This window comes from Bos javanicus, chromosome 3 (assembly GCF_032452875.1).
Source record: "Bos javanicus breed banteng chromosome 3, ARS-OSU_banteng_1.0, whole genome shotgun sequence".
Lineage (NCBI taxonomy): Eukaryota > Metazoa > Chordata > Mammalia > Artiodactyla > Bovidae > Bos > Bos javanicus.
The window spans coordinates 51471274-51485213 of NC_083870.1; the positions used below are offsets into that span (position 1 = coordinate 51471274).

The window sequence follows — 13940 nt, forward strand, 5'->3', positions numbered from 1 at the left end:
GCAGCCTATAATACATCTTAATTAAATAATTGCTTTAGAAAAAAAAGGGAATCAGTGGTTTTGATAATGAATGTGAATCACTAATTACAAGTTAAACTTTTAGTTGTATAAGCATTCTGAAATATCTTTGAAAATAGAAGCTGTTTGTAGATGAGAAAGTTGATGAAGTGGTATCCCCTTTATGTTTACAGAAGTTACGTGATTATAATATACTTAGAGATTCTCCAGTGAACTTTAAAAGGTTCATGAGTGTTGGCTGGATTGCTTTATGAATTGGGAGCAAAATTCTCCGTGAAAATTTTAAGTACTGCTCATATAAAGCAAATTATCTCTCTTGTTGGAAATAGAGGAACTATTTAAATCCTGGGAAAGACTAACTTACCTGATTAAAAGTAGAGACTCATTTGCCTTTCCTCAGTGTAAGTATTAAAAACCAGTTTAGAATTTGTTATCTCTTAGCTGCCAGTCCTAGGAAGTCAAGGGGGAGATGTTCATGGACACACTTGCCTCATCTTTTCTGTTTTTGAGGAAATTGTAAGCTTCACCAGGTTAAGAAAGCTCACTGTGAGAGTCCTGTAGATGGCAGTATTTGCTTTACTCTGAAAACGTTTTTACAGGTCATTGTTAAGAATATGGGCTGGAATCTTGTTGGTCCTGTTGTTCGATCACTTTTAAGGAATGAGAAGGAAGATGATAAAAGAAAGTGTCATTTCCTGCTGCTTGATTTATTGGTAAAGGTAAGTTAACAAAACTAGATTCACTTTGTTGCAATATGCAGCAGTATTTTATAATTTCCTTTAATGTTTTTGGTGAGAAAGCTTTAGTACATGAATATATAGGAGGGAACTCTTTGGAGAAGAGGCCCATCCTTATTTATCAGATGGGCAATTCCATTTCATTTTTCCCAAGTTTTGTGGATGTAAGAATTATCCAACCTTATCTTCATTTCAGTTCAGTCGCTCAGTTGTGTCTGACTCTGCGAGCCCATGAACTGCAGCACGCCAGGCCTCCCTGTCCATCACCAGCTCCCGGAGTTTACCCAAACTCACGTCCATTGAGTCAGTGATGCCACCTAACCATCTCATCCTCTGTCGTCCCCTTCTCCTCCTGCCTTCAATCTTTCCCAACATCAAGGTCTTTTCAAATGAGTCAGCTCTTTGCATCAGGTGGCCAAAATACTGGAGTTTCAGCTTTAACATCAGTCCTTCCAATGAACACCCAGGACCAGTTTCCCTTGGATGGACTGGTTGGATCTCCTTGCAGTCCAAGGGACTCTCAAGAGTCTTCTCCAACACCACAGTTCAAAAGCATCAATTCTTCTGTGCTCAGCCCTCTTTATAGTCCAACTCTCACATCCATACATGACCACTGGGAAAACCATAGTCTTGACTAGACAGACCTTTGTTGACGAAGTAATATCTCTGCTTTTTAATATGCTGTCTAGGTTGGTCATAACTTTCCTTCCAAGGAGTAAGCATCTTTTAATTTCATGGCTGCAATCATCATCTGCAGTGATTTTGGAGCCCAAAAAAATAGTCAGCCACTGTTTCCACTGTTTTCCCATCTATTTGCCATGAAGTGATGGGACTGGATGCCATGATCTTACTTTTCTGAATGTTGAGCTTTAAGCCAACTTTTTCACTCTCCTCTTCACTTTCATCAAGAGGCTGTTTAGTTCTTCTTCGCTTTCTGCCATAAGGGTAGTGTCATCAGCATATCTGAGGTTATTGCTATTTCTCCTGGCAATCTTGATCCCAGCTTGTGCTTCATCCAGCCCAGCATTTCGCATGAGGTACTCTGCATATAAGTTAAATAAGCAGGGTGACAATATACAACCTTGATGTACTCCTTTTCCTATTTGGAACCAGCCTGTTGTTCCATGTCCAAATCTAACTGTTGCTTCCTGACCTGCATACAGATTTCTCAAGAGGCAGGTCAGGTGGTCTGATATTCCTATCTTTTTCAGAATTTTCCAGTTTATTGTGATCCATACAGTCAAAGGCTTTGGCATAGTCAATAAAGCAGAAATAGATGTTTTTCTGGAACTCTCTTGCTTTTTTGATGATCCAGCGGATGTTGGCAATTTGATCTCTGGTTCCTCTGCCTTTTCTAAAACCAGCTTAAACGTCTGGAAGCTCGCGGTTCATGTATTGCTGAAGCCTGGCTTGGAGAATTTTGAGCATTACTTTACTAGCATGTGAGATGAGTGCAATTGTGTGGTAGTCTGAGTATTCTTTGGCATTGCCTTTTTTTGGGATTGGAATAAAAACTGACCTTTTCCAGTCCTGTGGCCACTGCTGAGTTTACCAAATTTGCTGGCATATTGAGTGCAGCATTTTCACAACATCATCTTTTAGGATTTGAAATAGCTCATCTGGAATTCCTTCATCTCCACTAGCTTTGTTCGTAGTGATGCTTCCTAAAGCCCGCTTGACTTCCCATTCTAGAATGTCTAGCTCTAGGTGAGTGATCACACCATCATGATTATCTGGGTCATGAAGATCTTTTTTGTACAGTTCTTCTGTGTATTCTTGCTACCTCTTCTTAATATCTTCTGCTTCTGTTAGGTCCATCCCATTTCTGTCCTTTCTTGAGCCCATCTTTGCATGAAATGTTCCCTCGGCGTCTCTCATTTTTTTGAAGAGATCTCTAGTCTTTCCTATTCTATTGATTTCCTCTATTTCTTTGCATTGATCGCTGAGGAAGGCTTTCTTATCTCTCCTTGATATTCTTTGGAACTCTGCGTTCAAATGGGTATATCTTTCCTTTTCTCCTTTGCTTTTCACTTCTCTCCTTTCCACAGCTATTTGTAAGGCCTCTTCAGACAGCCATTTTGCTTTTTTGCATTTCTTTTCCATGGGGATGGTCTTGATCCCTGTCTTCTGTACAATGTCACAAACCTCTGTCCCTAGTTCATCAGGCACTGTGTCTATCAGATCTAGTCCCTTAAATCCATTTCTCACTTCCACTGTATAATCATAAGGGATTTGATTTAGGTCATACCTGAATGGTCTAGTGGTTTTCCCTACTTTCTTCCATTTAAGTCTGAATTTGGCAATAAGGAGTTCATGATCTGAGTCACAGTCAGGTCCCAGTCTGTTTTTGCTGACTGTATAGAGCTTCTCCATTTTTGGCTGCAAAGAATATAATCAATCTGATTTTGGTGTCGACCATCTGGTGATGTCCATGTATAGAGTCTTCTCTTGTGTTGTTTGAAGAGGGTGTTTGCTGTGACCAGTGCATTTTCTTGGCAAAACTCTGTTAGCCTTTGCCCTGTTTCATTTTGTACTCCAAGGCCAAATTTGCCTCTCTTTCCAGCTATCTCTTGACTTCCTACTTTTGCATTCCAGTCCCCTGTGATGAAAAGAACATCTTTTTTGGGTGTTAGTTCTAGAAGGTCTTGTAGGTTTTCATAGAACCTTTCAACTTCAGCTTCTTCAGCGTTACTGGTCAGGGCATAGACTTGGTTTACCGTGATATTGAATGGTTTGCCTTGGAAACGAACAGAGATCATTCTGTCGTTTTTGAGATTGCATCCAAGTACTGTATTTTGGACTCTTTTGTTGACCATGATGGCTACTCCACTTCTTCTAAGGGATTCCTGCCCACATTAGTAGATATAATGGTCATCTGAGTTAAATTCATCCATTCCAGTCCATCTTAGTTTGCTGATTCCTAGAATGTCGACATTCACTCTTGCCATCTCCTGTTTGACCACTTCCAATTTGCCTTGATTCATGGACCTGACATTCCAGGTTCCTATGCAGTACTGCTCTTTACAGCATCAGACCTTGCTTCTATCACCAGTCACATCCACAACTGGGTATGTTTTTCTTTTAACTCCATCCCTTCATTCTTTCTGGAGTTATTTCTCCACTGATCTCCAGTAGCATATTGGGCACCTACCGACCTGGGGAGTTCATCTTTCAGTGTCCTATTTTTTTTGCCTTTTCATACTGTTCATGGGGTTCTCAAGGCAAGACTACTGAAGTGGTTTGCCATTCCCTTCTCCAGTGGACCACATTCTGTCAGACCTCTCTACCCTGGCCTGTCCATCTTGGGTGGCCCCACACGGCATGACTTAGTTTCACTGAGTTAGACAAGCTGTGGTCTGTGTGATCAGATTGACCTTATCTTAGATCCACTGATTCAGAATCTTCAAAGAGAGACCTAAAAAGATCTATTTTTTTTTAAAAGTAGCTTATTATATAGATGTGAAATTAATGCTTTAGATAATTTAGGGAGGTAGTTCATGGCCACACTGATCTTTTGGCAATGTTGAAAGTAAAATCAAATCTCAGTCCTCTTTTTTCGGTGGTATGTTCCCTAAAAGAATATACCACAAAGAAATCTAAAAAATAAAACCTAGAATGCTGGTGATCACAGTGGACATAGAAGTAGCAAATATATTAGGTTTAACTGACCACCTTAGAAAGAGGCTCTGAGTAAAAGCTTAATAGAGTTATAATCCAAAAATGATAGTTAAGAGAGAGAAATTCTAAGGAAAAGTACATTATAAGAAGCCACTTAGAGATCACTGTAAATAAACACAAATATATACTTGGAAAGAAGGAACTCCCTAGGTTTTAGTTATTAACTATGAGAGCTTTCAGAAAAACAAGGCAGGTGAGGTGATAAGACCAGTCAGAAAGCAATGCAAAGTTTTGTTTCTTCAGGAAAGACAAAAGAGACTCTGCACTCATCTAAACACCCTGGCAGTGTGAGATAGAAATGTCCCACCTGCTAGAATCTCTGGGAAATGAAGGCAGCCTTCAGAATAGACATCAAAGCTCAAAAGAAACCTCAGCTCTGGTGATCAGGCTGTCCTTTCCCCTATTTCTCTAACTTTTCCATTCATCAGTAATTTAAGTCTCGTAAATGTAGCTGTCCATTAGGAGACCTTGATTGCTTGCTTTCATAGAGTCACAGACTCTGGGTTTTGCCAGTGTATTTTTGAAAAACATTTTTATGAGATGTTTTACTCATATGCAAAAATAATTGTATTATCTCAGTATATGCCTTTTAAAAATAATAATAATGTGGCTTTAAATACAACTTGTATTAAACAGGTTCAATTGTGAATATTTTTATAGTTATGTAATCCAAAGGAATTATTGTTGGGTTTGCTTGAACTGATTGAAGAGCCCTCCGGAAAACAGATATCCCAAATTATTCTTCTTTTACTTCAGCCATTACAAACAGGTAATGAGTATATTGATACCTAAGTGTTGCTTGTTTTATTTGTGTAAGTGCCTTGACGTTACTCCAAGATGTCAACAGTCTACCAAAGTATAGTTTATGCCTAATTATTGAGTACTCTGCTTAAACTAGTAATAGCAATGCCAAATTGAATCCTGCTGCTCATAGAAAGATGACAATACCTGGCACAGTGTGGGTACCCAGTAAATTGTTGAATGTCATGCCCCTTTTCACATGCTTTGTTGTAACCTATAGCTTTTTGCTTAACCTTCCTATCTGCAACTTATATTTAGAATTTTTCCTGTAAACATATTTGAAGGATATGTTTTGGCTGTTCTGCACTGCTCAATCTGATTTTGTTGTGGTAGCCTTGTATCTTAATTAAGAATGGTATCAGGCAGGGCATTGCTCAGCCTCTGCTTTAGGACGTTGGGATTAGGAATAATAAAGGTATTACTGAAGAATGAAACAAGTGGAAAGAAAAGTTTTCATGACTGAGTAAAAAAAAAAGTACTGGTAAGTAATCGACTTTGGCAACCAAGGCAGATAGTATTTGTGCATGGGAAGAGACTACCATTTTATAACCAACATGTAACACAGTCTATCAGAAGGACCTGGGATCAGAAACTAGAGTAAATTTGTTTTAAATGTGAATGCCCCGCAGATTTGTATCAATTGAAATATTTAAAGTCTTCTAGAAAGAAAAATCTAATACTACTACATTTCATTTTTACAGTGCTTTATAGTTTATAAGATACTTGATCTTATTTTATGCTTATAACAACCAAAGACTACAGAAAGAATTACTTCTTTAAGTTTTAAGTATGTAACCTGGTAAGAACATACCTAAACAAAATTTCATGGCATCTGTTGTAAAGTGCCATGATCGTAAGGTGTGTTATTATTTTATGCACCCCTAAGAAGGAAAAAAAATACTGCCAGTTAGGCTGTTATATGTCATCTTGATATCAGAGTTGTCAGAATGTGAGGGAGAAACTGTATGTGGTAATTTGGCATTTATTGGACTTATTCTTCATTGTTTACCTTCATGAGGCAGCCTCAAGTAATAACTTGGTCTCTGTTTTAGTGATTCAGAAACTTCGTAACAACAAGGCATATTCAGTTGGGTTAGCATTGTCTACACTTTGGAGTCAGCTCTCTCTCCTTCCTGTTCCATACTCAAAAGAACAAATACAGGCAGATGACTATGGCCTTTGTCAGTGCTGCAAGGCCTTAATAGAGTTCACTAAACCTTTTGTGGAGTATGTCATTGATAACAAGGAAAACTCAATGGAAAATGAGAAATTAAAAGATGAAATACTGAAATTGTAAGTATATTTTTAAGAACAATTCATAATGAACTTAAGTATTTGATAGTTCAGTTATTTAAAATGTTTCTTTATTTGTGATGGAAAGTAAATCTAGTTTCAAAATTTGAATTTTAGAAGAATATGGAATTCAGTTGATGTAACATGGGCATTTAATGATATTTAAAAAAATTAAATATCATATGTACATGTGGCTCAGATGGTAAAGAATCCACCTGCAATGAAGCAGACCTAGGTTCAGTCCCTGGGTTAGAAGATCCCCTGGAAAAGGGAACAGCTACCCACTCCAGTATTCTGGTCTGGAGAATTCTATGGACAGAGGAGCCTAGCAGGCCACAGCCTACGGGGTTGCAAAGAGCAGGACACAACAGAGCAACTTTCACTTTTCAAAAAAATTAAAACAAACATCCATTTTTTTTAGTTTACTTATATTCTTTTATAGATTGCCTTTACTTATGGTAAGTGAACAATAGCAGTGGAAGAATAGATAGTTGTAGCTCAAAGAATCTGTTTTTTTCCAGGGGAATTATGTTTTACTCTCCCTTTGAAAGCAGCAAAAGATGCACCAGACAGTTGAAATTCCACTTTGATAACAAAAACAGTAGCAGAGAACCCAGTAGCATTCATACCAGGGGTACTATAGGCTGTGCAAAGGAGTACTGTGTATTGTTGTCAAGCACTTGACACATGGTTAATCCAAATTTAGTGCTGGAAGTGTAAAATATTCCCTGTATTTCAACAACCTGTTATTAAAAGAGATACTAAAATATCTTAATAATTTTTATACTGATAACATTGAAATAATGTTTCTAATATATGGGTTAATAAGATAAATTACTAAAATTCTCTTGTCTCCTACTACTTTTTTAGTGTGACAGCTAACAATTTTTAATTACATATGGGGCTTTAATTATATATAGGACTGTTAGACAGTGCTGGACTGGATTATATTGAATTACATGTACCAATAATTTTAGTTTTAAAATTTGGGAGACTAAAACTGCTGTCAGCTTTCTATATTGTCAGGCTAGGATATTAGACCTTTTTTTTTCTTTTTACCATTTATAAAACTCATTTCATGAAAGAAAATACATTTTAACTAAAGAAATAGGTAGGGCTTAATCACAGAATAAAGTTTGGTTTTCTAAATAAAACAAATACAGCTCTATGAAAAAAATTACTGCATTGTCCTGATTTTCCCTGAACTTATGAAAACTACATATACACCAGCACTGTCCTAAGACAAATATGCAGTACGCATCAGTATAGTCCAGACATGAAAGTGACTTTCTGCACAGTGAGTTTAGCACAGTATTCTTATGCTCTCCCCATTAGTAGTAAGAAAAATGTTATATCATTACAGGCCATTGAGTTATTGGTTATTTTATTTTTTATTGTTATTTTTCATGTTATTTATGTTATTTTTCATGTGAAAACTAGTTATTTTATACTTAGGAAGTGCTGTATTCAATAGTTACCTATTTCTTAAATTTTAGTTGTTTGAAAAGCTTGAAATGCCCTTTGCTGACAGCACAATTCCTTGAGCAGTCTGAAGAAGCTGGAGATGATCCTTTAAAGTGTTTTGCATCCGAAATAATAGTAAGTACAGCTAATTTAATTTGTTATAAAATCTGTAATCTAAAATATTACCTGCTATATTCTCATCTGCGGCACATGGACATGTAAATTGACACATATGTTAATAAAGCAATATGTATTTTTTGTAGAACATAGTTAAACAAAAAGATGAAAAATAAACAGCAATAATTTCAATAACCAGATATAAATAATATTAACACCTGTACAGAAAAATTCTGCAGTTTTCCTGTGTCTTTTTCCTTTACTTTCACTCAAAACACTTCACTTCTGACATTTCTGGTCACAGAATGTGTGGGTTTTTTCCCCCCATATGAAACAATTCTGCAGTGCCAACTGGGCATCCTACAGTTTAACTCAATTCTGACACTTAACTACCTGGAGATAGTATCAGATTCCACAGGTTAAGGGCTTAGTCCCATGAGACTGCTCCCTATTTCAGATGCCAGTTGCTAGTCTTAGGTTCCCAGTTTACCCGCAACTTCTGTCTGGCTTGGCTACAAATGGGAGATTCCGTGACCTCCTGCTCTTTGGGTTCGATTATTTGCTACAACAGCTCACAGAATTAAAAGGAAACCTTTACTTTATTTTACTAGTTTATTAAATGATATGATAAAGGATGCAGAAGAACAGCCAGATGAAGAGCTACATAGGGCGAGGTGTTGGAGGGTCCTAAGCTTCTAGTCTCATGATGTTGGAATACATCATGATCCCAGGACACTGTGATCTCTAGCCTGGAAGCTCTCTGAAATTCCTATTTTGGGGATTTTATTGAGGCTTCCTCATTTAGACATGATAAAACATTAACTCCATTTCCAGTCCCTCCCCCTCTCTAGAACTGGGGGATGGGACTCAAAATTCCAAGCTTCTAATCATGGCTTGTTCTTTCTGGTTACCACCCCCTACCCAGGAGCCATCTTAGTGCCCACTCAGAGTCTCTTTACTAGAACAAAAGATGCTTCTACTGTCTTATAACAGAAATTTACAGAGGTTTTAGAGCACTTTGTCAAGGACAGGGTTAGACACCAATATTAGAACAGATGTTCCTAGTGCTCTTATCACTTAGAAAAGGTTTCAGGAACCCTGAAACATTATGCAAAATGCTGGGCTGGATGAATCACAGGCTGGAATCAAGATTGCTGGGAGAAATATCAACAGCCCCAGATATGCAGATAATACTACTTTAACGGCAGAAAGTGAAGAAGAACTAAAGAGCCTCTTGATGAAAATAAAAGAGGAAAGTGAAAAAGTTGCTTTAAAACTCAACATTCAAAAAACTAAGATCATGGCATCCAGTCCCATCACTATAGAAGGGGGAAAAGTAGAAGCAGTGACAGATTTTATTTTTGGGGGCTCCAAAATCACTGCTGACAATGACTGCAGCCATGAAATTAAAAGACACTTGCTCCTTGGAAGGAAAGCTATGACAAACCTAGACAGCATATTAAAAAGCAAAGACACCACTTTGCCGACAAAGGTCCGTACAGTCAAAGCTGGTTTTTCCAGTAGTCATGTATGGATGTGAGAGTTGAACCATAAAGAAGGCTGAGCACCGAACTGATGCTTTTGAATTGTGGTGCTGGAGAAGACTCTTGAGAGTCCTTTCCACAGCAAGGGGATCAAACTAGTCAATCCTAAAAGAAATAAACCCTGAATATTTATTGGAAGGACTGATGCTGAAGCTCCAGTACTTTAGACACCTGATGTGAAATGGCAACTCATTGGAAAAGACCCTGATGCTGGGAAAGATTGAAGGCAAAAGAAGAGGGCGGAAGAGGATGTGATGGTTAATCATCACTGACTCAGTGGACATGAATTTGAGCTAACTCTGGGACATAGTGAAGGAGAGGGCAGCTTGGCATGCTGCAGCCCATGGGCTTGCAAAAAGTTTGGACACGACTTAGTGACTGAACAACAACAGGAACACTGTGCCAACAACCAGTAGCAGAGACCCATATATATTTTCTGTTATCTCACACCACCTTCCAGATGTTTTTCTCCTTTAATAGTTTTATTTATATATATATATTTATTATTATTATTTTTTTTAAGATCCTAACATATAGTTGACTCTTGAGCATGTTCAAGGGGTAGGGGCACCACACCTCTGCTTAGTCAGAATTCGTGTATACCTTGTAGTCTGCCCTCTGTATTCAGAATTTGAACTTTGAGGAGAGATGGAATTAGGAAAGAAGATGCCAGAACTTTAGAGAAGCTAGATTCTAAGATGAGAGATGATTGGTAACTGATATAAACAGATATGTAGTTAAATAGTAGTGAAGAGGTTATGAGTGATGAAGAGGGAGGGGGAATGGATTTTTCCCAGGAGTATATAAAAACCTGGGGCTTCATTGTGGCAAGCGAGAGTACACTATAAACCTCTGGAAACAGTACAGACTTCACCATTTGTGATATATGTACCCCGTTTTAAGAAGATGGCTATGAAAGTTGGAAACTTAAAGCTGGAAGTGATGTAATCAAACTGTTTTGAGTTCACCACTGTAATGGAGGTTGAACTTAAATAAGAATGGAAGTAGGGAGATTGGCTAGGTATCTTTTGGGAGTTAAGTGAGAATGATGAGAGTTAAGTTAAGAGAGAATGATAAGAGAATGGAAAGAAGAGAAGGCAGATTTGAGAACTTAATAAGTAGATAAAATTGCAAAGTTTGGTCATAGACTGAATTTAGAAAAATAGTAAAAAAGTTGAGTTATGGACAAGGTTTTTTGCTTAATAATAGGACAGGTATAGGTTCCAGTAATTGAGATAGAGAATACACAAGCAAGGAGTAGGGGGTTCTGTGCTTTAAATTTTTTTTCATTGTGGAAATTTAAAGACATTCATAAAAGTAGAGGGAGCAATGTAACATAGTCTCATGTACCCCTTGCCTCACTTTAACAATTAACATTTTTGCCAATCTTGTTTTATCTAGCCTACCCCCCCCCTTTCTTTTGGAGTTGATAAGCAATGTAAAGTTAGTTTATTTTTTTTTAATGTGTTAAATTTTTATTGGAGTATAGTTGATTTACAGTGTTGTGTTAGTTTCTACAATACAGCAAAGTGAATCACTTATTCACATATGCACGATTTCTTAGATTGTTTTTTCCATTGTAGGTTATTACAGGGTATTGAGTAGAGATCCTATGCTATATAGTAGGTTCTTATTAGTTATCTATTTTATATACAGTAGTGTGTGTATGTCAGTCTCAGTCTCCCAATTTATCCCTTCCCCCCTTTTTGCTGTAGTATTTTATTGCAAGTCCTAGATATATCCTTTCGTCTGTGAGTCTTTATGTATGCTTCTCTAATTGGTAAGGACTTTTTAAAAAACATAACCACAATGCCATATGACCCCTAACCAGATTAACAATTATCTCTAAAATATATATATATATATATATGTATATCTAATACCCAGAGAGAGCAGGTTTTTAAGGAGCAAATTTTGAATAAGAATGATGAGATTAACCTAAAGAGGTGAATCGGTGTGAGAAAAGAGTTCAGGGCTGAACCCTGTAGGGTTCAGTTCAATTCAGTCCCTCAGTCATGTCTGAAATTTTGGGATCCCATGGACTACAACACTCCAGGCTTCCCTGTCCATCACCAACCCCCAGAGCTTGCTCAAACTCATGTCCATCAAGTCAGTGATGCCATCTAACCATCTCATCCTCTGTCATCCCCTTCTCCTCCTGCCTTCAATCTTTCCCAGCATCAGGGTCTTTTCCAATGAGTCAGTTCTTCACATCAGCTGACCAGAGTGTTGGAATTTCAGCTTCAGCATCAGTCCTTCCAATGAACATTCAGGACTGATTTCCTTTAGGATTGACTGGTTTGATCTCCTTGCAGTCCAAGGGACTCTCAAGAGTCTTCTCCAACTCCACAGTTCAAAATCATCAATTCTTCAGCACTTAGCTTTCAGCTTTACCCTGTAGGGTACCAGCTCATAAACAAGCCCATCAGAGAGACCAAGAAAGGAGAGCAAAGCAGTGATGAAAATATCACAGAAACTGAAGCGGTAGAGTTTAGAAAGAAAGAAATGATTGCTACTGTTAAATGCAGCAGAAGTAGTCTATAGAATTGGAGTTGAAAAGCATCCACTGGATTTAGGAAGTAGATGCCATTGATAATCTTAGCAAGAGCAATTTGAGTGGAGTGTGGGAGACAAAAATCAGTTGAGTAGATAAAGGAGTACATGAAAAATGAGACAAAGGAGATAACTGATATAAGGTATACTTTAGAAGAGTGTGGATGAGTAAGGAAGAGGCAGTAGAGAAGACATGAAGGTAATTGGGAGAGATAGGGAGGCTTGAGCATATTTATAGGCTAAAGGGGTGGAAACCATCAGAGGGGAAAAGAAAAGTGTTATGGAATAACTGAAGTAATGTGGCAGGAGGAGAGCAGACAGCTGGGCACAGGATCGAGGACACCTGGAGAGGAAGAACATGTAGAACAGATATGCATGTAGAAAAATTTGTAGCAGAAATGGAGTGTTATCATCAAGGGAATCAGACCCACTGGCCTCATATTTCTTAAGAATGAGGAGGTAGAAATGAGGATTGAACAGGGGGCTTCAAAAAACTGATAAAGATTTGGAATATTGAGTGGAATGAAAAGAGAGGTAGAAGACCAGGAAAGCATTAGTCAGTAGTGCTGAGCACTTGGCGTTTGTTGTTGAAGACCACAGCTGTAGAAATAAGTATTTGTGTGGTTTTTCTCCAGTAGTATCAGCTGTCTGGGTGTTGAAGTAGAAAGGTGAATTGTAGCTGTCTTTCCAAGGCTGGCATTTTATTGGGTACACGTAGCTAAAGGAAATATAGGGTGCAGATAGTTCAAATAATAGTGCATTGGTTGGTTAGGGAAAGAAGTGGATTAAGGAGGGACAGATGGGTAGGTTAAAAATGAAGGCATCATAATACTAGAGAAGTCAGAAGTAGATAAGTAGGTTGGTAGGAGAGATAAGATAAGAAATTGTGGTCAGAAAATGAGATGCTGGAGTTTAGGTATCTAATATGGAATAGCTCCAAATGTTGATAGAGATCCAGGATGGAATTTGGTGCCAAAATGGATTAGAAATTAAGGTCATTAGAATTTAGTGGTCAGAAACACCATGAGGCTGACCTGCTGTAGGAGTTATCTGCATAACTCCAGGATCATAGCAGGAGCTGGATAGAGAAAAGGCATGTGAGCAGATACCAGCCTTCAGTGAACATGGGGAAATGACCAGAAAGTCAGCATATGACAGAGATGAGGACAGATAAAGGGCACTATGACATCTGCTTCAAAGGAATACGTGCTTTTGCCTGAGAGTGCAGGAAGAACTAAGATAATACTAAGCCTCTATCTATACCACCCCTTCCTGCTGCTGCTTTTCTGGCTGTGCGATGTAAGAGATGGGAGAGAATGAGCAGCTCCCACCAGAAACCAGTCTGGTTTAATTAGAGCATTGAGCTACAACAAGCATCCTATGAAGAGGTTGAGGGTGTTAGGAAGAGGTTCTAAGATCTCAGTGGAAGGAGGGTTACAAGTAGAGCCAGCAGTGAAGAAGCACAAAGCAGTTAAGAAATAGAGATGAAATTGGGGCACGAAATGAAGTGAGAAGGTGCTGCTGAAGGATAGGTAAATGTGGCACATCTCAGCCATCCCTCTGGCACAGGTTGTTTTGGCAGAGTACTGCTTGAATGCCCCAAGGGTTGCAGCCTAGGAACATTCCATGAGAGGGCAAAGACTGCCATGAGAAATTGTAGCGGGTCAGGTATGTTGGGTCTGAGCAAGTCAGTTGAGTGATACGTGGATAGACAGTGAAGGCTCTAATTGGGACA

At 38.3% G+C, this 13940-nt stretch overlaps 1 protein-coding gene across 4 annotated transcripts in view; it reads left to right on the forward strand.

The window, feature by feature from the left end:
• Nucleotides 1-13940, forward strand: part of GLMN (glomulin, FKBP associated protein) — a 44499-nt gene that overhangs the window by 5058 nt on the left and 25501 nt on the right. For all 4 annotated transcript variants that reach the window (XM_061411216.1, XM_061411220.1, XM_061411219.1 and 1 more), the window contains exons 4-7: nucleotides 618-737; nucleotides 5094-5202; nucleotides 6287-6527; nucleotides 8024-8126. In XM_061411216.1, the coding sequence (XP_061267200.1) occupies nucleotides 618-737; nucleotides 5094-5202; nucleotides 6287-6527; nucleotides 8024-8126 (573 nt within the window). The remainder of the gene's footprint in view (nucleotides 1-617; nucleotides 738-5093; nucleotides 5203-6286; nucleotides 6528-8023; nucleotides 8127-13940) is intronic.